The sequence below is a fragment of the Achroia grisella genome, unplaced genomic scaffold, assembly GCF_030625045.1.
Source record: "Achroia grisella isolate CSIRO2021 unplaced genomic scaffold, CSIRO_AGI_Agris_v1 utg903, whole genome shotgun sequence".
NCBI lineage: Eukaryota > Metazoa > Arthropoda > Insecta > Lepidoptera > Pyralidae > Achroia > Achroia grisella.
Window position 1 is genome coordinate 2,253,382 of NW_026713061.1, and position 27,419 is coordinate 2,280,800.

General features: G+C 31.2%; 2 protein-coding genes across 3 annotated transcripts in view; one reads left to right on the plus strand and one right to left on the minus strand.

Moving 5' to 3' along the window:
- Positions 1-15,304, minus strand: part of LOC131853640 (E3 ubiquitin-protein ligase MIB1) — a 176,795-nt gene extending 161,491 nt beyond the window's left edge. The window contains exons 1-10 of the mRNA XM_059204614.1: positions 15,077-15,304; positions 14,756-14,951; positions 13,969-14,165; positions 13,065-13,232; positions 12,544-12,651; positions 11,965-12,150; positions 11,673-11,822; positions 11,291-11,435; positions 10,391-10,575; positions 9,455-9,724 (exon numbers count right to left, since the gene is read on the minus strand). Coding sequence (XP_059060597.1) covers positions 9,455-9,724; positions 10,391-10,575; positions 11,291-11,435; positions 11,673-11,822; positions 11,965-12,150; positions 12,544-12,651; positions 13,065-13,232; positions 13,969-14,165; positions 14,756-14,951; positions 15,077-15,187 — 1,716 coding nt within the window. The 5' untranslated portion in view covers positions 15,188-15,304. The remainder of the gene's footprint in view (positions 1-9,454; positions 9,725-10,390; positions 10,576-11,290; positions 11,436-11,672; positions 11,823-11,964; positions 12,151-12,543; positions 12,652-13,064; positions 13,233-13,968; positions 14,166-14,755; positions 14,952-15,076) is intronic.
- Positions 15,305-16,415: 1,111 nt separating this feature from the next.
- LOC131853608 (CDK5 and ABL1 enzyme substrate 2) lies at positions 16,416-25,722 on the plus strand. Of its 2 annotated transcripts, XM_059204556.1 has the most exons (9): positions 16,416-16,887; positions 17,395-17,522; positions 17,904-18,087; positions 18,209-18,469; positions 19,683-19,718; positions 21,168-21,282; positions 21,501-21,691; positions 22,618-22,825; positions 23,354-25,722. In XM_059204556.1, exons 1-9 carry the CDS (start codon positions 16,547-16,549, stop codon positions 23,492-23,494), a joined length of 1,605 nt encoding a protein of 534 aa, XP_059060539.1. In that variant the 5' UTR covers positions 16,416-16,546; the 3' UTR covers positions 23,495-25,722. The 2 variants fall into 2 exon arrangements, with proteins under 2 accessions (XP_059060539.1, XP_059060540.1); XM_059204557.1 differs by lacking the exon at positions 19,683-19,718.
- The last annotated feature ends 1,697 nt before the right edge of the window (positions 25,723-27,419 follow it).

A 27,419-nucleotide genomic window follows, 5' to 3' on the forward strand; every position in this document is an offset into this window, starting at 1 on the left:
TCATTGGTTATCATTCGTAGTCATCTTTGATAAAGGGTCTGACCATTAACCACAATTGAGCTGTCACAGTATATCCACATCTTAGTATACGCATACAACAATGTGCCAAATACAGCGCCGATCATATACATACATACTTCATATATATAAACAAGAAGACGTCATACTATCCTATTTACGTATATATATATATATATATATATATATATATATATATATATATATATATATATATATATATATATATATATACAGCAGATTTTGGTAGGAATGCAAATTTCATATCACTTTTGTTACATTTTTTGTAAATATAGTTTTTACGATGTTTATGCCACAAAAAAAGCGGTAAACATGTACGTGCTCATCATATATGCGCATATTATCTAAAGCCATAAAATAACACTTAGCAACTTGGTAATGACTAGTTTTAGCTACTAATGGAATCCTGTTCTAATAATACAACCATAGAAGCACACAACCCTCACTCTAAGTTTGATAAGAGTCGCGAGTGAGTTCGTGTTCATAATACCCAAGCATTTAACTATATTCGTAATACATACTCCAATTAAAGATTTATAAAAATAATAATTATTAGTTAGAAACATCATAACCTTGAAAAGTAGTCTAATTAAATATGTACTTTATTATCTGTAAAGGAATAGCTTATGTTGTAGCTAGATACTAGTTAAAATATTTTCTGTATAAAGAAATTCAAGTCTTGTTCAATGTAAAACATTGTATGTCCTTATATATTTTGTGTGACATAAACGCTAGTGTGTTGTGACAATTCAATTATGGTTTAGCCAGAGCGAAGCAATCTGGTTGTGTCTCAAAAGAAAACCCTGCTAATAGTATCTCGCGTCGGATAAACAGCGCGACACCGAGTTTGTGTTGAAAAAATAAAGGCGCGACGACGCCCGAATAAATGAGAGCGGCGATAAACAGGAGGATCCGTTCCGAGCGGAGGGTCGATATCGAAATACATTATTCTCCGATCTGAGTGTTCCGATTCAAATTGAAAGAGCACCTCCAACATGAGATTTCTCAGGCGGCGAGTGGGCGCAGAATATAAATCGGCGCATAACCAGAAATGGAAGGGCTGTGAATTTCCGTTTCGTGGTGAAATGCTGCGCTCCACGTTTAGTTATAGATATTAAACACTTCTCTGATATTTTAATTATATGATTCCTATTATTTATTTCCTACATTTAAATAACAAAAGACATATTTGTATATACAAGAATATTGATATATGTATACTATAAAAAAAATAGAATAAACATATTGCTGAAACTAACTATCCAGTTGTCAATTATTTCATTAAAATATGACTTTCAAAGAAATCTCTAGAATGAAGGTTTTATTATTATTAAAAAGTACATGATTCATTTAATGTTTACAATATTATCAATGAATTGCTGCTAATATAATTATCAACTATTTATCAGCCTCATGTACTGTCATTTAACATGTTTATGTAGCCGATTGTACATATGATTATTATTATAATCATCATTATATTATATGTACTATTAATATAATTACTATATACAGAGACATACGAATACGTTTTGCACATACGTTATTCATATACGATAAAGGCTTAACCCTATAATGGGATAGAGACCCTCGAGCCGCGCCGAATATAAATAGCCATATAAAATAATATAGCATTTCGTATGGAAATCCGAAAAACGTTCACACTAATAAAAAAGGATTTGCTAACCACAGCGGCCTGCAGCAATACAGAAGAAAAGTAGGAAACCGCTGCAATAAAATTTAATGCAAATTACATTTTAATGGGGACATCAAATAAATTGACGGACATCGCATCGAACGAACAACCATTACGAACAATCCAATTTTATTCATTGCTTAAAATATCTTATATATTATCATCACCAGAATACCGTCCAATAATAAGTAGTTATAATGAAATCTGCAGTTAAACAACTTACTTGGACATACTATTTAATGACTCAAATCTTTGGAACTGGTTTGTATGCGTGCAACGAGTAATGAACATGAATGAAGCCGGATGCTCTCTACCTATCTCGTTATGGGCTTTAGGTGATAGAATAGTTTAATGAAGGTTAAATACCATTTTGAGATTTTTATTGTATTTATAATATTTTAAATACGTAGAGTCTTGAGGGTTATTTTGAAAATTAATATCGATTTTCATTGTATTAAATGTAATCCTTTGTACTGCCAGTATAATGTAGCTAAATAAAGACATATTACTATAGCTGTATATGAGAAAGATCTCCTTTGCGAGTGCAAGAACCAGAGTAAACTTGCCACTTTCTAACATAATTAGTGCTTACATTAGAACTTGTAACCGGCTGCCTGTACTGTGCTCTAGGCACTTCGATAACAATACCATTAATATAAGGCTATATAATCTGGAGGAAAGTTATCTCTTTAGTCTTTGTTACCGGAAAGTTTTAGTGGTAGAGTATGTCCTAAACACTAATTGCACCATATATCCATTTTTTGTATGCAAAACAAATAAATTAAATAAATTGGAAAAATGTGAACAAGTCAAGTATTACGTCGACAAAAGGATATCGATAGTTGATAATGCCTCTGATTATCCAAACGGGATTATCGCCGTAAAGATATATTATTACTATTACAAGCTTTCATTTAAATTTGAATGTATTTATGTAACAATGTTATAATCTAAAAGACTGACGCAGTAGTGGTATTGAAAAAAGGTAAACTTATTTAACTCATTGTTGAATACATTTAGTATACCGCCTAGAGATGGGGTATACACGCCTCCCCTCATCATGTATTCTGTCCAATTCGCAATACGCCGAGCCGATATTTACGTAACAGACGCCTCTGCTGACTTCTGACATCGCTTCTACTTCCTTGGAAGGCGATACGTTGCAAAAACAGTGTAATATTGACACAAATATACACAATACACATAATCAGCACATCTTTACTTATTCTCTGCTATATGAGGTACCCTTTGTACAAAATTAATTAAATGAATTAATATAAAGAGTATGAAGTATAATATCTTAGAAGATATTATATTTCATACACTTTATATTAATTCATTTATATTCTAAAATCCATAGTATTAGTAGGAAATTATTACAAATTATTTAATAATGGCTCAGGACAATTCACACAGCGTCATTTAGTCCCAACCCAAGCAGAGCTTATGTTATTAGTACTACAAGTGATACAAATACATAGATTTTTTTGTAAATACATTCATAATATACATATACGAAAACGCGAGGCTGTCGTATTATGAAACTAGATTCTTGAAACAAATTTTATTCGAGTTAATAAATACACTCCGCTCTTACTGGTCGTCATGTTACATATCTGTTATTATCGACGATAAACTGTCTATCCAACAATAAAATGTTATTTTAATTCGAACCAGTAGATCTTGAGATTAACGGCATCAAACATAGAAGTAACCCAACAAATTCTTAGCTGTAGAATAGTGGTAAGTATTTATTATGGAAGACTTACTGTACATTACGAGGAATTTAAAGGAATATACATAGTTGTAGTGTTTATCTACTTATTTGGCGGCTGAAATAAATAAATCTGAGCTACTCAACGAAGACGATTTTGTACAAAGGGTACCTAGGTACAAAAGTCTGGTAAGTCGTCGCTGGGTGTCGATCAACCAAGATAAATAACTTTAACTGCGGTACTTCATAAAACAGGTAACAATAAAGACTCCTGCACTCGAAATAAAATAAAAATAAGCGAACTCATTACAGCAACTAAAACTTTCAACATGAATAAAAAATAGGTCCTATATAAATTCGCCGTATCGATTGTTGATCGAGTATCGTAAATCCCATAGGTCCTTGTGAGTTTAGAGCAAACAGACACGGTTCATTACATGTACATACACTACACAGCCGTGTACAAAGAGGATCGAGCAGGGCATTTAGCTCATTCAAGATGATTTTGAGAGAAGCCGGAGGCAGCGGTGGGCGGCGCGCGGCGGACAGAGTGGGTGTCCGCGGGCGACGGCACTCTAACTTTATTAAGGACGAGACGCCGTCGCTGAACCAAGGTGACGCGCCTTTACAATGCCCTATTCAGATTTAAATAGCTTTACGCCCAATTGCACTTCAATATGCCTCTAGGTGTTGGGATAGTTATTTCATTAAGTAATTATTATAAAGACGAAATTAGAGACGAATCTTTAATGAAGATTAAACAATAAACGCTTATTGTATTCGAAATTAATTCGAAATCAAAGTACATGACAAACTTTTTTATTTAAACTTAAAATTTATTTCTTATAATTCTTCTTAATCTTACTTAAAATTTACATCGTAAAACTTTTAGTATTAAAAAGATAGAAAACAGAATAAAGACTTTTTGACGCAATATTTTCGTTACATAATAATGGCTTTTGATATAAGTGGTTTTGGAAACCAACACACGCGTTACCATGAGAACAATGGCGACAAGTGGAGGGGTATAGGGTGACTTGGTTCGAGTCAAAGTTTGGCAATTATGGCGACCGCATGTCTGAGAGAGGCGGTACACTCATTACCAACTGAAACTCAACTCGTCTAGATTAAAAGTCGAAGAGACACGGGTCCTGGGGAATACTGCGGTAGGATACATTGCAAGAGCTAATATCAGCGTTGGAACGTCTGAGCAAATACTTGTAAACGGACAGTGTGAGTGTCCCCTATAATCTATTTACTCAAATAAAGTTTCGCGATGGATTCGACACATGTGTATTATAGATATATAGATATATAAACCAAGAAAACAAATAGAGACAAATGTCTTTAAATTAACAAGTCGTGGAACGGGGCACAACTTCAGTAACTAACTAGCTCAGTCCGCCTCTCCGCGTCGTATTTCAAGACAATGTCTGAACAAACACTGTAGTTACTACCCCAATGGTTCAAGTATTCTCTCATCAGTAATATAACTAGTATGTTTAAATATAGATGTACCTAGAACTAGAACTAATTTAAACTATAGAGTGAGCATAAACTATAACATAAATATTGGTTTATATTGGTAGAATTTAATTCTAAAGGAATAATTTCATTACAGGAGATAAACTATTTGTTAACATGTCGGATTAGTTGAAATAAATTATTTAATTGTGTTTGACAGTAAATTACGCGGTTTCATATTTTTAGTATCGTATTTCAATACAGTTTTGGTATAATTTTTGGGTTCGATTACGTTGATAGTTGCCCAATATATAGTTGTTCTCATCTTACATGTACAAACAACGAATATTTAGTTATATTTTATTATATACCAATATGCCTTACTACATTTTACTATATTAAAAAACATCAATAATACTTATTTCCGATATATATATATAGTATATAAACTTTGATGGTGTAGTATTTAGATAGTATACTGTATGTAGGCTACCTCATTTTCTCTAATTGGTCGCAAGTCCGAGATGAATATATCACAAAGTATTTCACTAAAATATATGTCACAACATATAAACAGGTATTAGTTATAATGGCTGTAGTTGAGTATGATATTCTGAAGATATAAATCAGCAATCTGAGTTTTGACACAATGAATCGAGATTAATTCAAATATAACAAATGGGTGACACATATTCGATAGTATTTGCCTTTTATCGGCATTATTTCGCAGAAACATATTCTATTGACAAGTCGATATTATTTATTTACATTCGCATAATACTACTTCGAATCGACTATTTCAGAATACCATTTTACATATTTTGATATCATTTTCTCTTTTTGATTCATAACAGATATATTTACATGAAAACGATACTGTTATTGTAAGAATAAAAACCAAATTTGTAATTATTAAATATTTAAAGTTAATTACTATTAATAAATTCTTTCGCTGATTCGCGATTTGAGCGTCTACCGTGCTTAATGTCGATTAAGAGAATATGTCTAAATAAATAAATTGAATTCAATTAAATTCCATTCAGCAGTCAGCCTGCAGGTGCTTCATTTAATACGAAACTTTGAATATGTCATATTTGTACGTGACGGTAGAGATTGTTATAAAAATCTAAACTTGCGTAAGTGGTAATAAAATGTTCTATTAGATTCTCAATAAAAAGACCACCATCAGATACGAGTAGTGACATGGACCTCAACTCAAAGCCTATAGAGCCGAACACCGAAATAACATGTAAAGCCTTGTATTACGACGTACTCTTAAATGCTCTATAATAGCTCATCACATAAGCGTATCGTAAAAAGCAAGTGGGGCTGAATAATAAGGCAATGCCCTAAACACCGCTTTCCCAAGCAGAAACGAACTCGACAACGAACATAGAATATTATCCGTCACTTGATTTAAAAATATACAGAACTAACGGGATACGAATTCTATTCTATTAACCCTGAGGGCACCCTGTAACTCTGATGAATTGCTATTGGATCCTAATCGTAATCGTGGGTATCAGGCCCATCTTGATTATTGGCTGTTTTAATACCTACTATCTCGATCGCCTGTTAAAAGCCAGGACTAATGGCTTAAATTGCCTTCCCCCTACGAGAAGGACTATTACTACGTGTTGTGACCACTTACTATTCTTTTCGACTATATAGTACAGTACTATTATACCGCTATAGTTATTTACCGCGACTCCATTTTTTTTTAGATAAAATGAAACTTACGCTAAGGAAGGCCTTCATACAATTTATCTTCAAACCTTTCATTTAGATCCGTTCAGCTGACAGACACATAGACGTTTATAATTTCATCGCGAAAGGTTTACTATTAAAATTAAGTATTCTTATCTAATGTCTTTTCGTTTTTCTGTCATAAAGGTGAAATGTTTTTACAGGTAACAACCACGTAATAAAATCATGACGAGGCGGAAACTGTCTGTTTGTATGTTAATGTTTCACGTAAAAATAGGTGGAAAAATTACTATGAAATTTTCACAGAACATATTGTTAAATATGGATCAACATATAAGATTGAAAAAGCTGGAAAAAATATCCCAAGCGCGCAATACATAAATTTTGTGAAAGTTTTCAATACGGCTACAAGTTTACTAATTATATACTTAATCTAATAATAGATGGCATCGTATTCATGCTTTATTTATTGTTGCCGTTTTATCTTACCTTTAATAGATGGTGGCTTACAAACGTAAACGCATAGGAACTCGCGTTCACCATTAGTAAGTTCTTATAACTGCGAGGATATAAAATGTGTATCTTTAAGTATATATATGTATGTATTTACATATATTATTTATGTATCAGTTCTGTTGTTATGTGCACCACCTACTCTTTTTTTTACATATCTTCTCCGTCTACCTAAAGGTTATCTGTAAGAGATTGCTCTGCCTTAAGACCGCCTTTTCTACTTGTTATTGTTTATATATATATTTCTATATTAATTAATATTTTTCTATATCTGGTACAATAAAGTGCATAAATAAAATAAATCTTGATATTATGTACCGAAGTAAGATATACCTATAAGAAATAGACGCAGTAGAAATAGGGGCTGCATTCAAGAATATGTATAGTTATGGAATAATAGTTCAAAGAAGGTAGCCCCAAACGTAGTATGCATAAAGATTCATTTCCTGCTCGAAAAATGCGACTGCCCTAATGTCTAAGTACCCTTCTAGGAAAAACCACAGCCAAATGACATTACTTTGCAGCGCTATGTAGCTGTGGTCAGAAACCACAAAGCAGCGGACAGTTTGCAATTGATTACAGTCATGTGCAGCGCATGATGTTGTAGGTATTGTTCAGGATAACTACTATGTGCTTACTTTTTGTCCTACGTTAAATAAATATCGTGTTATTTTAGTTAGTAGTCACAGTATAAGTCTTTCTTTTGTTGAATGCTTAGATGTTTTACGATTTGCTACAATGTATTACTTTACTAATGTGTACGGGTTCACTTTTCGTACAGAAATGAACTTATTTATTATGTCGTCACAAGTAAATCAGTTTTTATTGAGCTGGGTTCAAATTACATGTTAAAAAAATATTCCTACAAGATATCGAGCTTCTATTATATGAGTTCTGTTTAGATATATATAATGCTGTATAAATTAGCTATAATTTGATGATTATAATAGTACTAGCTGTACCCGCGACTTCGTCCGCGTAAATTAGTGACCTTGACCAAATAATGAAAAAAATATTTAATGACCTAACACTATAAAATCCAAATGAAAAATCCTTTTTGCTTCAAAAATGTCGACACTTCATACATAACTTACATACACTTAATACATAACTCTTTCAACCCCTTATAACTCTTTTTATAAATATATATTGAATAAATAGGCTAAAAATTAAACTTCAAGCTTCTAGCTTTAAAAATGTCAATATTTCCATATAACCATTTAACTCTCCTTTAAAATCTTTACAACCCATTTTTCTTTTTCAAGTTTCAAGCTTCTGGCTTCAAAAACTTTCATCCCCTATTTTATTTTACCACCTTAAGGGTAACATTTTTATAAACTTTGATAACCTATTTATTTATATTTAATCAACAGCCTAAAACATCTGTTTCTAGCTTCAAAAATGACGAATTTACATAAAAAAAATTATCCCCTAAATTATTTAAGGGTAAAATTTTAAAAATTTTACGTCATAATTATTTTTATTTAATTAGCAGCCACAAAAATAAGTTTCAATCTTCTAACTTCAATAATTACGATTCTTCCATACAATCTTTCATCCTCAATTTCAACCCCTTACAACCCTCGCATTAAAAAGTATCCTATATCCTTTGTCAGGGTCTAGACTATCTGTGAACCAAATTTCATTTAAATCGGTTCAGTAGTTTTGGCGTGAAAGAGAGACAGACAGACAGAGTTACTTTCGCATTTATAATATTAGTAAGGAAGTAAGGATGATTCTGTGTTCCTGTTCCATTTATTTCTATAAACAAACATTAAATAATATGGGGTAAGTATGAAAATGTTCTTATTTCCTCAGTCTTTCCCATTTAAAAGAGAACTTGGAACAAAACTTCAATTCAGTTCCATAGCTAAAATAGGTTTTTATTATAATTATATTATATCACACACCATTACCACTTTCTGTTTTTTTTCCATCTACTCGAAGGTTGTTGAAGACATTTCTCGAAAAGTAAAGAACCTTCTGTTATCATTTCAGATTTTTTCTCTGTTAAATTCTTATATTACGTCTTTGGTGCACTAAAAAGTTAGTACATAACTGAGCGGAGCGCGAAGCGCGGAGCGATTTCAGAGAACAGATCTGCACTCTTTGTAACGATACTACTCCGATATGACTTGACCGATCGAAACCAAAATTTCATCGAAGGTCGACTTTCCAGCCTCCATAGGTCAAGGTCGAGTTTCGCGCGATCCGCTCAACATGTGACCCGGTATGTAAACAACACAGGTAACAAACCTAGTTAAATATGTTTATAGTGCACGCTCGATGAATAAGGGTGAGAGTTATAGTGGTGGACTGACCTGCAGACTGGGGTGTACGCCGAGCTGCAGCAGCGTCCTGACGACGCCCAGGTGGCCCTTGTTGACAGCGATGTGCAGCGGCGTCTGGCGGCGGCGGTTGCGGGCGTTGAGGTCGGCGGCGGCGGCGTGCAGCGCGCGCAAGGCGGCCGGCTCGTCGCCGAACGCGGCGTGGTGCGCGGCGCGGTCCCCGTCGCGGTCCTCGGCGTCCGCCTCCGCGCCCAGCTCCACCAGCGTGCGGATCACTTCTACGTGACCGTTCTGGGCGGCCGCCTGTATACATTAAATGAGTTAACATTAATCTTTAAAGATAGATTTGCCGTTTTGCACACCGCCTTACTTCCGATAATTGCGGGATCGATAAATCACAGCACAAACATTTTCGTTCATGAGTATGATTGTTTGTATCAGTTTGGGTGTTTTCTATGTTTGTATTTTATAATATGTACGTATTTACGAAAAAAATATCTATATAGTTGTATCAGTTACCCATAATACAAGCTTTAGTTACTTTAACTTGGGACTAGATGGCGCTGTGTGAATTGTCCTGAGATAATTAGTATTGTTATAATAGATGAATAAAATATTCATATCCATCCCGCACGACATGAAAAATCGAAGGAAAAACCACAAAACTGACCGACACCAAAATGTAAATTGAGAATGGTTACTCAACTTACATTTCTGAACGAGTCTTCAGTGAAAAAACATCGACATTAAACCAAAAATTAATCCCGAGTGTGGGTGGTAGATTCAAACAAATATAGCAAGCAAAATGTGGACTTGTCAAGTCTGCACTCCAGTATTTTTATTTTGTAAAAAAAAGTAAACCTCTCTATTCTATCTCGCCTTCGCGATAATAATTGTTTAACATTCCTATTATGAGGACACTTTACGTAAATAAACACAAAATACATTCTTTTATTTCAGGAAGTATACCTGCAAAGCAGTATGGCCACCATAGACGCCGTTGACGTCAGCATGAGCGCCGTCTGTTCGCGCCAAGATTTCTGAACACCGCGCCGCATCGCCGTTGGCAGCCGCCTTCACTAGCTCTTCGTTTGCGTCCCCCGTCGTCACGTGAGATTCGAATAGGGTTTTTAAGAGCGCTGACAGACGCTCGCCTAATAGAAAAATATTTATTTACTAATTTTAACTCACAACTTCTTCCGCATGACTGGGATAAAAAGTATCCTGCATGTATGCATATATCCATTTATTACAATGTGTATGCCATATTTTATATGTTTCAACCCATTAAAGTGACAAACAAATACACATATATATTAAAGTTATGAGTAGTTCCAGCTCAATGTTGATCTATCAGTGATATTAACGAACTGTAGATTGATTAAGAAAGACAGCGTTGAATAATGTGACTTCATATAATGAAGAGGTCCAGTCATATGTCATGATTCACTCCACCGCTTGTGATAAAATATGACCAATGATTACTAAATTTTAAAATTTCTTTGAAATCGGTTAACTGTTATGTTATGCATGAATAAGGTTCTAACAGCAAAATCATCCCTACACACTGGAACCTAAGTGATCTCAGACAATGTCTTCCTCCCGCGCACACTTGTTTGTGGAATTAACTACCTGCCGACGTTTTCTCGAGAGACTACAGCATGGGGTTTTTCAAGAATGGTATTTTATTGTTTCTGAAGGAACGGCAACGCGCACGTTACACCCCTGGTGTTTCAGGCGTACATAGGCTACGGTAACCATTTACCGTTTTTTAGATTGGCCGTATGCTTTTTGCCACCTAAGTAGTATAAAAAGAAGTTGAGTTTAATTTCTTCATGTTTGAGAAAATTATTTTAAATATATTATTACCTGACGAGTTCCCTGGTACGCTGCCATCAGAAGAAGCAACCTTTGTGACAGCATTAGGATTGTAAGTCCATGATGTGTTGCATACTTCTACTTTAAGATCGTTGTCGTGATAAATTTGCTGCACACGACCTATTTTGCCTAGTGTCTAAAACGAAAGGAAAATATTTTGTATATTTTATTGTTATAAATGTGTTTGTAAATTTCCATTAAATATATAAATAAGCATAGGCATGTTAAAAAATAAAGAGATTAATTTATTTATCTTGGTTCCTATATTTTAATTGTAAATAATAACCAGCTAAAAATTAAATAAAGCAAAATGGTATACAAATATCGTTTACTTCTCGATTACATTTCATATTACTATAGTATAAATACATACAGGTGCCATAGCCTCGGCCCACTCGCCATGCCCGCGCTGCAGCGCTTTGACTCGCTCCTGATCGGAGCTGACCTGCACCAGATCGCCCACAGCGAACCCGCCGGGGACACCGCTCGCTGACGCTGATGCACTCAAATTTGCGCCACATACCTAAATAAAAAAGAGAGGGTACAGTACTAACAAACCCCTTTCCGTCTATATAATTACAACTTATCATCTGGAGGATTATCAGCTTCCGCTTGCTTGTTTGCCATTCCAATTATTATACATAGTACAATTGAAGAAAAATTACCTTGGTTAAAACAGCAGGATTGAAAGTCCATCTATTACCACTGGTGTATGTAACAACAATATCATGGTCTTCATCAATACCAACGACAGTTCCTGTGGAGCCAAGGCACTCAAACATGCCATCTGTCCAACCGCCATGTCCATGTTGTAATGACTGTACTATCTCCAAATCTAGGTCTACATTCACCTGAAAATAAATAATGAAAACATTTTGTCATATATTTAGGTGATTTAAAAAACATACTACATAAATAATATTATTTTATTACTATTGTTTTTGAAGGCATACCTATGCCTATATATATACCTATGCCTTCAAAAACAATAGTAATTATTATTGATGTAAGATACCCATAAGATTAAAAAATTTAGTCCCAAAATATTTAAAAATTAAATATGTTACAAATATATTGTTTACAACTTACAATGTTTACAACAATAATTATTATGATACTTTACATAACATCTAATATGAATCATCAAGAGAATATAAACCTTGATGCAAAGATATATGTATATGAAATTGACTACACACACAATATGACAACCCATCAACTCATAGTAGGATGTATAATATTACCTGATCACCAACTTGCAAGCCATGAGGGCCAGTACGTCCTGGACCTAATTCTCCCAATAATGGCAAATGTTCTTTATAAACATTCTGGCCTTTAACATCGTTTACAACCTGTACAACATATAACATCGCTATATTATACTTGTATTATTCATAGACAATTCCAAAAAATATAATAAAAGTTAATTATTAGTAAAAAAAAATTATCTAGTGGATTTTCTTTACATAAACAAACAACCATACTTATGAACATGATTGTTTGTAATGTGTGAGTAATCTATGGTCACCACACCGTCATAATATTATGTAAACGCAAATTAAAAAAGTTCCAAAAGTGATTGTAATAAATATCTGATCTGGATATTTATTACATATAATTAATAATGATCCACAAATATTTGTTTCGTGAAGAATTGAAATCATCTGATGTAAGATTTATGCTAAATTACAAGACCACTGAGGTTATCTATATGTTACAAGTTTCAATAAATAATAACCTTTGATTATTTTTTTTATATTTTTACCTTCAAATCAGCCATTCCCTCAAAGCCAACTCTATATAAATTTTTGGTTCCATTGTCCCACACAACATAGGCAGCTGACCTAGGACTAGCTGCTGACCAATCCTGTACCTCATTTACTTTCCCTCTTCTACCATTTCCGCCATCCTGATCTTCCCACTGCCAATCCACCTGTAACATAATAATAATTACTTTTTAATATTGTAGTTATATTAAATATTTTTTAAAAATTACTCAGTCAAATTCAATTTCGCAATATTTTATACTGTTTTCAATTTGACTCAGACATTATTTATACACATAATAAAGAAAAATACTAATCAAACAATTGTTGCTGTAATATTGTATATTGATATGAATTTATTATTGTTACTGTGTCTATAAAAGATTATAACCCATTATCATACTACAGTTTTAAATAGTTAAAATCATAAATGCCACATAAAACGGTTAGCAATGGGGACTAGCAACCCCATTGCTAGCAAATGTACAATGTTGACTTTCATGTCACGCACTCCATGGGTTAATTTTCCCCGAAAAATTTAACCTCACAAGATTTTATCATCTATCTATACATATAAATAAAATTAGTCTAATTGAATAAAACTGTCTGTTTGTAATATAAAAATAACTGTTTTTTACTACATGCATATGAATACAGTACATACATCAAAATAACATTTTTTTATAATATTTGTCTGTCTGTTTGTCTGTTTGTTCCGGCTAATCTCTGACGTGGCTGGACTGATCTTGGCAGGTAGCTGATGTAATAAGGAGAATTCCATGCGGTTGTAGTTACGGCTACAGCTAGTTTATTACTAATATCACTAACATATACCATTACCAAAGTTGAGTATATCACCATTTGTAATTACAAAAAAATTATATAAGATAAAATAATACTCACTCCTCTAACAACTCTAGCACCAGGAAAAATACCTCTAACAGCCTGTTTTTTACTCTTTCTTCGAGGTTCAACAAGGCAACGCTGAGCTCCTGGAGCACTAATGCGGTAAAATCTATGTCTCAAATGATGCTTGTCCCCATGATAGCACACAGAACAAAGGTCATAATTACTACATTCTGCACATTTCCATCGAATACCTAGAAATGAATATATGATAGTAATGCAGTATTTGATTCATAATAATTTATTTATTTAAATATTTTTATCTAACATACTTAATACTCTAAGGCAATAGTATTACCAATCAACAATTAAAACTGATAAGACAAATGCTTTGGTACTATGTATATATATTATGTACCTAGTCCAGAAAAGGTCTACAATGAAAAATTATATACAAATGAATCCTTTTCTAAAAAACACCATATATGTATTATTATAAATATTACATAATTAGGCAAACTAAATATAAGTTATAGTTTCCTTAAGGATATAGTAACTGAATATACAATTGTTTATAAATAGTTTTTATTATTAAAAATAAATTAACTTTCCTATCTATTCACTATGCCACTTCAGAATTACATAAATAATGATTAATGAATATTACAAATTATGTTACTTAAATAAATTCAATTGTCAAATTATGTTTATCTTTTAAATTACTATTAAGTATGTATTAATGATTTGGGTTTTCAAATAACTTTAAGAAAACTTTAGCAAAATAGAAGACAAAATTGTCTCTTTCTAGCCATTTTAATTTAGAATAGGTAAAACTATATCTTACCAAAAATTGGTTGCTGGCGGCAAGTATCACACATAGTTCCCTCATGTTTAACTCCTGTTGGTGCACTATCCAGTATCCGCAAATCATAAGCTCCAGAACATCTATAATTGGCAGCAGTCCCATTATCCCACACAACAACAACTTCTTCTGGGGATTCAAAATTTCTTACTGTGCCTACATGTCCTTCTCCACCATCCTATTAAATCAAAACAAAGAAATTTCATATAGTTTGTACAAAACAATATATTTGTTTGTATAAAGAACAGTTATTTACTATGTTAAATAAACTAGATTCGTTAAACTAAAAAAATTGTGGGATACCTGTTTGCCCCACTTCCAATCTGGACCTCGTATTACGCGAGCTCCAACACCTTCCATCATAAATCGTGTCGCTCTGGAAGATGCTGAAGAACCAGGTATGTTTGGTTCCATTATTATTTAAATTATGATGCCAATGATGTTAATTAACAATTACTCAAAAATGTTTATAAAGTCAAGAAAAGAACAATATTCCTTCAAAACAGTCGAATCAAAACACAGTACACATTATCAAAAACTTTTTTGACAGTTTTGACATTCTTCGAAATGACAATGACAGCAACAGCCAATACAAACAGAAAACTTAAAATTTAAGCTTAATTAAGCTTGCATGAGGGCACAAATTTATCCTATAGAATCATTAAAAAAACTACTAAAAACTAAGGTACCTACTAAGAAAATTCGCGGAGTTACTTTGGCCTTAAACACTTCAATATGAACTAGAACGGGCGCGGTCGGGGAACGGTACTCCGCTTACTTTTATTTGATTCTACACTTTGGCTTTGACTTTGACTTAAAATGATAAGAAATATTGATATCTGTATTTTTATACCTAAATTAATACAACTGACAATGGCATCCCTCTAGGAGGGTGAAAGATGGGACCTCGGGGTTACTAAAAATAAAAAAAAAAACAAAGATAGCCTAATATATGGTGACAGCTGAGTAGAAATGCAAATGAAAAAAATTTACTTCATCCTTAATACTATAAGGACGCTCTATTTGTATTTTATAATGTAATTGTTTGGCTGAAAGGAAATTTCCAGGGCCGTAAAAATACCTAATAAAAAATAACATTTTTTTTTCTTTGGCAAGAGGCTAGTGTTGCCTATTATGCCACTAAAAACAGGAAACGAGACGGGATAATGGAAAGAAACGGGTTAAACTTTGTTATTATGGGAAATAAAAGACGCAAGAGATTTATAAATTATAGGACTAGGATGAGCTAATAGGCATACAATGGATGAAGGAAAAGGAATTTCTAATGAGATGAGTGTCTCTATAAATGAAGAACGATCGTAAGAGGAGCAGGAAAACACAATATGATTTAGATCCCCCACATCTTCTCCACATTCACAGATATTATTGTCTTTTATACGTAGTTTTGTTAAATGTTCAGGGCTGCAAACATGACCAATTCGCATACGAATCAAAACACTAGTTGATCTTTTATCAAGATGTAATTTGAAAAACCACGGTTTAAGAGGTATAAACGGTTGGATTAAACAATTATTGCTGCGATTGATCACAGATTGACTTCATCACAAAATGACATTGATACTGACAACTTAATTGTTATTTTTATTTTATTAGAATTTACATGTAAAATTAGAAGAAATAATACAATATTGATTAAGATTCCGTGATTAATACTTTGTGATTTTATTTATTAATTATATGCAATACCTAAAGATTAAAAAAGCTGATTGCAATCAATTACTATTAATTTAAAGAAATATTTAACCGTAAATCATGTCTCACAACCGTAATAAATATGAAAAAGCTCGAAGACGACTGGCTGCAGTTACATTTTTGTCAAATATTTCCTTAGATGGTACCTTCAGAGATACAGAATTGACTAAAATAATTGATAAACCATCAAAGACTGATAAATCGATCACGCCGTCTAAAGTTATTGATAATTCTAACATTGACAAAGATGTTTCGCGTAATGGTATCCGTAATAAAAACAAAGCTCCACAATCAAGCCCTGTACATCGTCTGGCTGCCGATAACCATTCCATGAGTTCAGAATCTGAGCACACTACAGTTACTCCGACTAAAGGAGTTGTAACGCAATCTTTCAGGGAAAGGTATATATTCATTCTCATAATTTACATTTAAAAAGGGAATTTGTGTGTTACTTCTTAACCCTTAAGGTATAAACCTTTAAATTATCACCACAATTAGTCATTAATTTGATCCAATTATCATTATAAATGATAGATAAAAATTAGAGCACTATTAAAATTATGTTTTATATGAAACATAATTTTAATAGTGTTCTAATTGTGATAAGTATTTTAGTGATATTATACCATGACATTATGATAAGTATTTTTTTTATTTTCTTCAATATAACAATACCCACTTTGTTTATGTTACATTTTTCTGTACATTTTTCAATAAAATAATAAATAAATATATTATCAAGACTATTTCCATATGGAATAAGTAATTGGAAGCATTATCAGCTGTTGATGTTGTGTGTGACCACAATTCATCAGAAGAACTAATTTATTTCAATTTCTTAATTGATGAAATTATATTTTACCGCAACAAAGCTAACAAATACTCACTACTATTTGCAATGCATACAGATGTTCTTCAGGAAATACAGAATCTTTTAAAGACAAACAATCCTCATCACGCTTGAAAAAGAATCATATTGTGTCTATGGGTGGTATTAATCCGGACGAAAAGAGCAGTTCAGAGAGTTTAACCTTTGGTAATGTATATACCAAGTTTTATTTATATCATATGCACTATATACTCACATTGATATTCACATGTTTTAAAACTATCACATGTCTCAAATTGTTGAAAGAAGGATATGATTTAGCAAAGATAAAACAGATCCTTCACACCAGCCTTCTTTACTAATTATTATGTGATAGTAGTTCATAATGCATTTAGAGCATGTTTCAAATTTCCACTGAGCATATTTATCTATCATAATACACATATACTTATTTATTACCAAATGAATTTGTTACATTTTATTATTTGTTGCCCAAATTAAAATAACTAAAAAATAATAATCTGTATTCACTTTTACGCAGCACACTTGTTTACTCCATTAAGTAACAACAAAAACATTTTTTACTAGGTCGTTTTCGTACAAGTTCTACTTGTATACCTGAGAATCATGCATTAATAAAGGAAGTTCGACTTATACGACCAACTAAAGGAGTGTCATTTAGAGATGAAAGGCTTGTTTTTGCTCCAGTCCAAGGAGTTCCATGCGCTATATTTAGCACCATACCATACTCGAAAACTGTTAGAAATGTACGGTATGTAGAGTGTTTGTTATGAATTTTAAAAATTATGTTGCTATATTTTCATCAAAACTAGTTATCATACAATAAAACCAGACATCTCTTACTATAACATATTTTTTTTCATACTTTTTAGCTCAGATATCCGTAAAGATGGGGTTCGAAGGCGTAATACATCTGGACCACGGCCTCTCTCGTCAATTACCGACAATGGTGTTGATCCATTTGATCTACTTGGATTAGAAAAAGAGGAAAATGGTCAGGATATATCTTACTCTAAGTTACTAGTACCATCTCGAGTTTACACAAGAGAACAGTATAGAAAAATGTATGAAGGTGATTTCAGTGACAAAGCTAATTGGAAGGTCTTGAACCGTCACCCACATGTAATAGCTAGGTAAATATCTATTGAATCATTATTTAATATATCACATAAGAACATTGTGCATGTTACTGTTCTTTATTTGTCTTATCATTATTGTTATTTATGACCCTTAGTCATGTAAACTTTTAATATTATAATAGAGAGAAACAAAGTTATTCAAATATTAATATTCAATTCTATTTTGTGAATATCATCAAGTACCATGTTTGACTGTAATAAAATAATTGTTCATAAAAATCTAAAATATTTAGACAGAAATTGGTTTGTTTAAAACTGTTTCTCTTTATGATAATATTTGTTTCAATTGATAGCACTACTAGCCAATATTTTTCATAATTTTTGCATTTATGGATCTGTCTTAACCTAAATATTTACTTATTTACTGAACATTAATTAAAGTCCACATTTATCTTCATTTTTATAACTTATGAACAGTTCTGTTTAATCATTCTCGTAGATCCAGTATCTGTCATCAAATACTTTTAGATATAGGGATGTACTTAATACGCAATTGCATTGCTAGATAGTAGCAACACTCACTCAGATTTTGTTTTTTATTATAGTATGTATGCATCAACTAAAATTGACCCCAATAATATAATATTTTGTTCCTTCAAAATTATTTAATAAACTTTTCTACAATAAATATTAATATCATAACATAGTTATAGATTACAAATTCATAATATATAAGTAAATGATATAACTTAAGTTCCTACAAGTATATTATCTGGTTTATAGATTCCATGTCTGTTTCTTGTCTTACATTTAATTTTCGTATATATATTCATAGGTATATCATTCTGGCACAATGTATACATACTTACATATATTAATTAATATAGCATATAAGAATGGGCATACTGTAAAAGAAGAATTATCTTTATTTCTTCTAATACCTATCCTGAATATGTATTAGAAGATATAAAGATTACTTTTCTATGCTGCATTTAAATATTGATTTTTTTATTAAATATTTTGCTCTGAATGTTTACATAGACCGAGCACTATTTTTGTCACATATTAGATATTGTAGGCTCTGTACCTACAATTTTAATGTAGTCATGAAATACATATATTTACATTTAACACAACCACAAGCATTATAATTCGTACTATATCATTAATACACAAAACATTAAGTCATACTGTTTAATACATTATGAATACCATTTATGTTTTGTCTTTTCACCCTCATTTCATTACTAACCAATTTACATTTCAGGACTAAGTTATTGACGAGACACAAGGATAAAAAATGGTAAACCTAAATATACATTATGCTATGCAGTATATATATTTGGCTAATGCTATCTAACCCACAGCAAATAAATAACGTACAAATTTATTAACGTAAAATAGTATTAGTAAAATATAATAAACAGTAGTAGATGCGCATTTTTGTAGGCTTTTGCATGATTCATATTTTTACATGGATATTGGACAGTATAGGTATATACATATTTATATTAAAAATGCGCCTCTATTAATACACTTATTTCTGAAATACAAGTATAATGCCTAAATATACTGTTTATTTTGTAAACTAGTTGGTATTGGTTGATATTTACAAGTTGTCTTCTAATATTCATTTAATAATTAAGTTATGTAGAAATTGCCTTAAGATGCTCTTATATAGTGTTATGACAAATTTATTTTTATGAATTCCGTCTGTATAACAACCTCAGTAATATGGTTTGATACATCTCTTATTTTTCGATATTTGTGGATTCAGTTCCTGCACAATCATTCATTTATTTGCTTATATTACGCTTCATCCTAACCAATACAAATAGAATTGCTTTGAAATAATTTGTATCTTTAAAAAATCCTGTATTTCTAAAAAAATATGCTCTTGGGTACTACCCATTCTGCTTGCTAGAAAACATTTCTGCTAATATTGTATGTACAGATTTAGCCAATTGGTTTTATTATTATTATTATTTATAAATACTTATTTTCTGTATTGCACATTACTAACCCATATTTTAATTAATACTGTTAAGAGGTTATATAAGCGTAGTTAATACTAGTTTATGTAGTAATATTTTTATATTTACGTTCTTCTAATTTTATTTGATCACATGTACTTACATATTATTTTTTAAGCTTTAATTTATTGGGACTTTAGGTATTTGCCTAGTAGTCCACAAAATTAAATTAATCAATGTTTGAAATATTCAGACCTGCATGATAAACCAGTATTTTTATTAGTATAAAGTTAGTAAATTCTACTGCATGATTCCATAACAGCTGGTAACTGAAATAATTACTTATTGTATAATATATAGACTGTAGTATAATATTTTCCTTTGACTGTAATAGTTAAAGATTAGTTTTCTTATTCTACAAAAACAAGGAACCACTAATAAATCTATTTTACTAAAATTAGCTAAAGGAAAAAAAGATTTCGTTTCTTTCCTTCATTTTAAAGAATCATAACACTTTTTTAACACTGTAACAGTTAAAATAAGTTTGTAGGAGACTGTAATTTATTTATAAGGGTAAGTGTAAGGTAATTAATTATATAGCCTACCAAAAAGTTACTGTTTCAGACATGTAGAATTGATAGTTTTATGATGATAGAAATATTTTAGATACCTATTGTGTACACTTACCTAATCAATCGTTAGCATGAATTACTATTTTACTTATCAATAGGACCTGTCTAATATGCCTAGATTTGTTATTGTTTTATCGAATATTGTAGGTGCTTCTCATACGAATCATCTCAAAGAACCAACGTAGCTACATCGCCGCCTCACTCGTCTATCGAAATGAAGACATTCGATTGGGATGAACCATCTTTGCTGGCACAAAAATACGTACGTATTACTATTACTCAAAAAAGCGATATGTAAATAAATATTTACTAACATTAACAAAAAATCACTGTATTGTGTTATTTTCATTATATTCGCATAGTTTTCTTATGACATGCATCCTTCTTAATATAAATAGATATACGGAGTCATATAAAACTATATCACTGGGAAATATTGTATAAATAAGTTATAGAATATCGTATCTTTTTACTTTACAGGTACAATACTGTCCTAATGTACTGGACGATCCAGAATTGATTGCTGGGAAGCACAGAACTTTACTTACATTTACTTCGTATATGACTTCCATTATAGACTACGTGCGACCACAAGACCTGAAAAAGGAATTGAATGATAAATTTAGAGAGAAATTCCCGCACATCAAATTGACTCTTAGCAAATTGCGAAGGTAATTTTATTTTTATTAATTACTAGCCGCGTGGAAGTTTACATTATTTTATTAAATAAATAAAAGTAGCCTAAAGTGACTCCTTATAAAATTAGCTATCTGTAAGTGAAAGTCCCGTTAAAATCGATCCAGCAGTTTCACAGTTTAGTAAGAACAGATATTTTTTAAATAGATATAGATGTAAGTATACCTTCACGTGCATTTAGAGTGAAAAGCTGTTAATTTGAAATTACTGACAGACATTTCAATTTTATTTATTTGTATAGACTAGCTGACCGGACAAAATTTGACCTGAGAAATAATATTTAACGACAAAACATATTATAGACAAAGAAAATTTAACGACGATATTAACTTTCCTAATGCTTCACGCAACCTTCTTAATAAACATTCTCTTGACACTAGCAAACACAACAAAAAAAGAATTAACGTATTCGGTCCAGTCGTTCTCTCGTAATGTCGTGACCAAGGGAATTAGGAATTCAAGTGTTAAACAAATTTAAAAACAGTAGACAGGTAGACTTAGTGTTATGTTCACATTTAAATGATTCATCATTTAAAAACTTCTTCACCTTCTCTAGCTACTATTTCACAGCTACACACTGTACTATCAATAGAGTTAAAATCACCTTTTATCAATCTCTACTTTTTTTCTACTACTACTACTAATTTTTATCTACTAACGATCAGAATCAATAAATGTTACGGTTACTATTGACTTTCTATCTAATTTGACGATGAAAATTATCGTATCAATATTTTAATCATTTTACTTTATTTTGCGATGTTTTCAAAAATTAAACGTCATAAAAATCAGTAGTTAAACCGATTCATAAATTTTATAAATATATATTGTCTATTTTTAAATAAGAAAATATGAAATTTGAATGGGATTAAAGGTTTTAAATATTTTTGTTCTTTTGCAGTATTAAAAAGGAAATGCGCAAAATAGCCAAACACGACAGTGGTGGCATCGATCTCTTGTCCGTTGCGCAAGCGTACGTGTATTTTGAAAAACTAATTTTAGCTAACCTAATCAACAAAGACAATAGAAAATTATGCGCCGGAGCCTGTTTGTTACTTTCAGCCAAACTGAATGACGTTAAAGGAGAAATGTTAAAAGCACTTATCGAGGTAAATACCTTTTGGTTATGTACAATATAACATTAAATTGTGTATATAATATATAAATAATGTTAATACATTATGTAGTTCTCGTAAAGATGAAATTATGTAATTTAATATACTGCATTATCACAATAATCCTATATCCCATTCTAACAAAAGTGACAAAATTTTCAGTTTCTATTTTAACGCTTTATACTCTATGAAAAATTTCTTGTACTTAATATATAAATGATTAAATACAAGAAATATTAGCTTAAACTGTTCTGATTATTTGAATGCAGAACAACATTTTCAATAGGTACAATGGATTTGAAGGAAACGTGGTTCACCATATGTAATAATTTGTATGGAATAAATAATTTTCAATCAAAATCAAATAAACTTAATATAAGCACTTTTGAATAGTCATATTTTTTCAATTTACTACTCATTCGGAACTCATCAGAAGGAAAACGAACAAGAAACTTGCGTATTGCTATTTAATTTTTCTACATTACCCAGAATCACTTGATATATTGCGATTTATTGTTTTAGCGAATAGAAACAACGTTCAGGGTGAATCATAAGGATCTAGTGAAATGTGAATTTGCTGTTCTGGTAGCTCTCGAGTTCGGATTACATGTACCCCCATACGAAGTGTTTCCTCATTATCAGCGCTTGCTACACGACTCGTGACCCTGGCGAAGACTGGCTTTGGAGCCATGTATACGAGTCTGTCATAAAAGACGAGCGAGTATTGTCGACAATTTTAGAGCAAGTGCCTGGATGTAAAATTACATTTTTAAATTTTAAATGGACTACTGTCCACTTCTTCCGTTCAGTTATAATATTGGATTAATTTTACAAATATGACCTATCATGTCATGCTTTTCAAAACGAATTAATTCATTATATTAATTTGTTATGGATTCACATGTTTTGAATTATAATTGTTATCTTATTTGTATTACTTTGTAGAAGTTTACCTCAACATTGCCGAGAAATGTAGTCCTTAAACCCAGGACAATTAACACAAATAAAAAAAATGTAATCAAATTCAGCCACAAATGTGGAAGGTGGCAACAAGTCTGTTACTTCGGCTTATTTCCTTTGCTCGGACTGTCCCACTACAAAACGTAACTGGTTAATGCGCAAAGTGTATCAATGGTTCATAATTATAATTGTTATTTCAATATCTTGTTATTATTCCAAAGTTAAATTCGGTAGATCTGATGCCAGTTATGTTTTCTATCATTATTTTATCTTTGGCTCGTGACTCGTGTATATCGAACACAGGAATGATTGTGCGTTATTAGAGAATAGAAATTAGAAGCTTAACCAAATATCGCTAATTAAATTTTTAGAAAGTAGGTACTTAAGCTTAATTAGTTTTCGAAATATACTTTAATATTATAATTCTAACTATTTTTTTAAATATTAAATCTCATTGTTATAAGGTTTAATGTAAAACTAGCAGAATTTATTCTGGAGCCTCATTTGTTCGAGAAATTTCCTGCTACGACTCATCTTTTAGCAGATCATCTAGTGTGTATGTTATTAACTTATGGGCACCGTATTTAATATAAGAGTGTAATTACATTATTTATTGAATTGTCTTAAGGTTGGAAGTTCATTTACCGTTTACTATGCATTAAAAGCTGATTGATATTGCTGCCAAGATGGATATAGCATAGAAAGGCCTAGTCATGAATACTATTGCTCAAGCGAAATATTGGAACGATTTTATTAGATATGTCATTTAGATTAACAATACAAAAAAATATAGTTTTTGTGAAATTATATAGTTTTTATAATATTTGATGAAAGTGCAAGTATATTTAAAATTTCATTTCAGTCATTTATTTTATTGTAATGCAAAAGTTTAATGCGTCTTAGATTGTTTTAAACATGATAGATTCACTATGTTGAGTAAATAAATACATTAATTCATAACATCGCAACTGTGATAATTGTGTAAAATTATTATTATCTATTGATATTTGTCATTCATTTTTATGACACACACACATAATGTTAATTTTCAGTAGAATAAACGTATAGGAATACAGGACGTACAGTGAATAAGATAATTAATTTAACAAAGGTAACAATAATAAATGCATGTGAAATAGTATCATCGCAAACTGCTTTCAAATCTTGCCAAAAAAGAAGTTAATTCCCTCCCTTCTTTATTATCTTTTTCTTATTAGAATACGAGTATTACGAAACTTGCAATGAAGATCCGCCTAATTTGAAATAATTTTATGTTTATCTGAGATCTTGTTTAATGTAGTGCTCAAAAAGAACCAAAATGTAAATATACTAAAACTGAAACACAATTATAAATAAAGAGGGAGAAAACAATTACGTTTTCCTCTCTTGTTTTTACCCTTAACGGGCTGGTAATTTGTTTATTTAGATAAGTCGGAACTATTGATAGGTATTAATTTAGTAATAATAAATGCGAAATATTTAATCTGACTGCTTGCTTTTGGCTCCGAAATGTGTGAACGGATTTCCATGAAACATTGTTTAGATATTGACTGTTGCAAAGGTAGTAACAAAAAACTATTGCCTTGTAGTCCTTTATAGTATTTCTTAATTAAATGATGTACTTAGACTTAACATCTAAGATGTAAGATGTTATTTTTACGTATCTCAGAATAAGATAGAATGTAGTCGCGTGACGTGTGTGTTATGGTCCATTCGTAGAACTGGTTATTACTTAAAGTCGTCGACCATTTTGAGGTTTACAAATTTAGGTATTAATATTACGTAAAATCTAGTTACATATTTATTGAAATTACGCTACACGTTCTGCCTCAAGATATTAATATACCCCAATATTTTTCGAGAGAATCTGCAAAGTTTACAAGCCACGATAAAAGTAACTAACGCGCTAAGTTATTAAGATACTGAATAATATATATATATATATATATATATATATATATATATATATATATATATATATATATATATATACCTTCTTGTTTGCTTTTCATAGTCTTTGTTTATTCTCGTTACATAATCTACCTTCACTTACAATTTTAAAATTCAAAACAAATCAACCGTTTTATAGAAAAAAGAACCAGACAATAGACAGACACAATTTCATAATTATGATATCAGTATGGATAAGAATATTTAACCAGAAACGTGTGTTGTTAATTTACATTGTCAAACGACTTATACTCATAAGTTTGAACTTATACCTTAGTATTTAGTGCATAAAACATTGTGTAATATTTGATTTAATGTTAGCACATTCCACAGAATGATCGACTACTTTATAACATGATTAGTGCTGCAACTGAGCCAGGAAAATGTATGTTCCATTCATATTTTTCATAAATAATCATTGATAAATAAATAAATCACCCTAGCGCCATCTAGTCCCACGGTAAGTAGAGCTTGTGTTATGGGTACTAGAGAACTAATATAAGTACTTAGATTTTTGTTGTAAATACTTACGATACATACATAGAAAACACGCAGACCGTTACAAACATTCATGAATACAAATATTTGCACCGTGCGAGTAATCGAACCCGCGACCATCGGAAGTAAAGCGGTGTGCTAAACCGCTAGTCAGAATTTAACATAAAAACATGATGTAATGTAAATTTAATACTTGTAATTTATATATTATACCCTATTATAATATAGAGTTATTAACTAATTTACTGTACCAACGATTTAACACCAGTTTCAGCGTTTTCATAAAATTAAAAACAAACATTACTAAAACAAAGAAATTCGCATTACCCAAGTATCATATTGTGTTGTATTTACTGTATTATTTAATTTTACCTATCCTATTGTTTAGATTAAGTAGGCGTTTGAGAGTGAAATGTGAAAGTACAAAGTATAACTAATAGATACTTTATTTAGTAAGACATTATTATAATTATAGTATTGTATTATAATACACACATAGAAACCAATTCAAGAGATTATCAATGTTTTATATTATAATAATGTTATATGTATAATAAGAATTTAATTTATAAAACTACTGTTATAATACTATCGTTTTTGTTATTAAAAATAAACACTATTACGTTATTATATTCTAGTTTTTTTACTAGTTCCCTATTATATATTGTCTTATCTGTGCTATTGTAGTTTTTTATAGGAAGACATACATTTGAATATACTATATTATAATAACCCTACCCTACCTATTATAGTACCTATTTCAACAGGCACTGCCTAATATCCTGAAACTAGCTGACCCCGCAAACGTTGTTTCATCATATAAATTAAAATCCCTATTGAAATATAGGGGTTGATAGAAGAGTGAAAATTTAGGGTTATATGTATTTCTAAAGCCAAAGTTCAAAAATTAAAAAAATATATTAACGTATGAAAAATATATATATAGTAGCAGATTCTCAGACCTACTGAATATGCATATAAAATTTCATAAAAATCTGTCAAGCCGTTTCGGAGGAGTATGGTAAATTGGCTCCTAAAATAGTCATGGTAATATCCCCTTTTGGCGTTCCACAGTCAACATCCCATATGTATCCATAAAAAACAGATATCTGCTAAAAACAAATAACGATGCACTCACACGTGTTCTATAAAATCAACAAGAAAATATAATTAATTTAAA

What these genes read in the sequence shown, in the direction of transcription:
- LOC131853608 (XM_059204556.1), top strand. Translation starts at nt 16,547, where the DNA reads ATGTCTCACAACCGTAATAAATATGAAAAAGCTCGAAGACGACTGGCT. An exon ending in AAAACTGTTAGAAATGTACG is followed by an intron (nt 18,088 to 18,208) that starts GTATGTAGAGTG and finishes CATACTTTTTAG; the next exon opens with CTCAGATATCCGTAAAGATG. An exon ending in TGTTAAAAGCACTTATCGAG is followed by an intron (nt 22,826 to 23,353) that starts GTAAATACCTTT and finishes TTATTGTTTTAG; the next exon opens with CGAATAGAAACAACGTTCAG.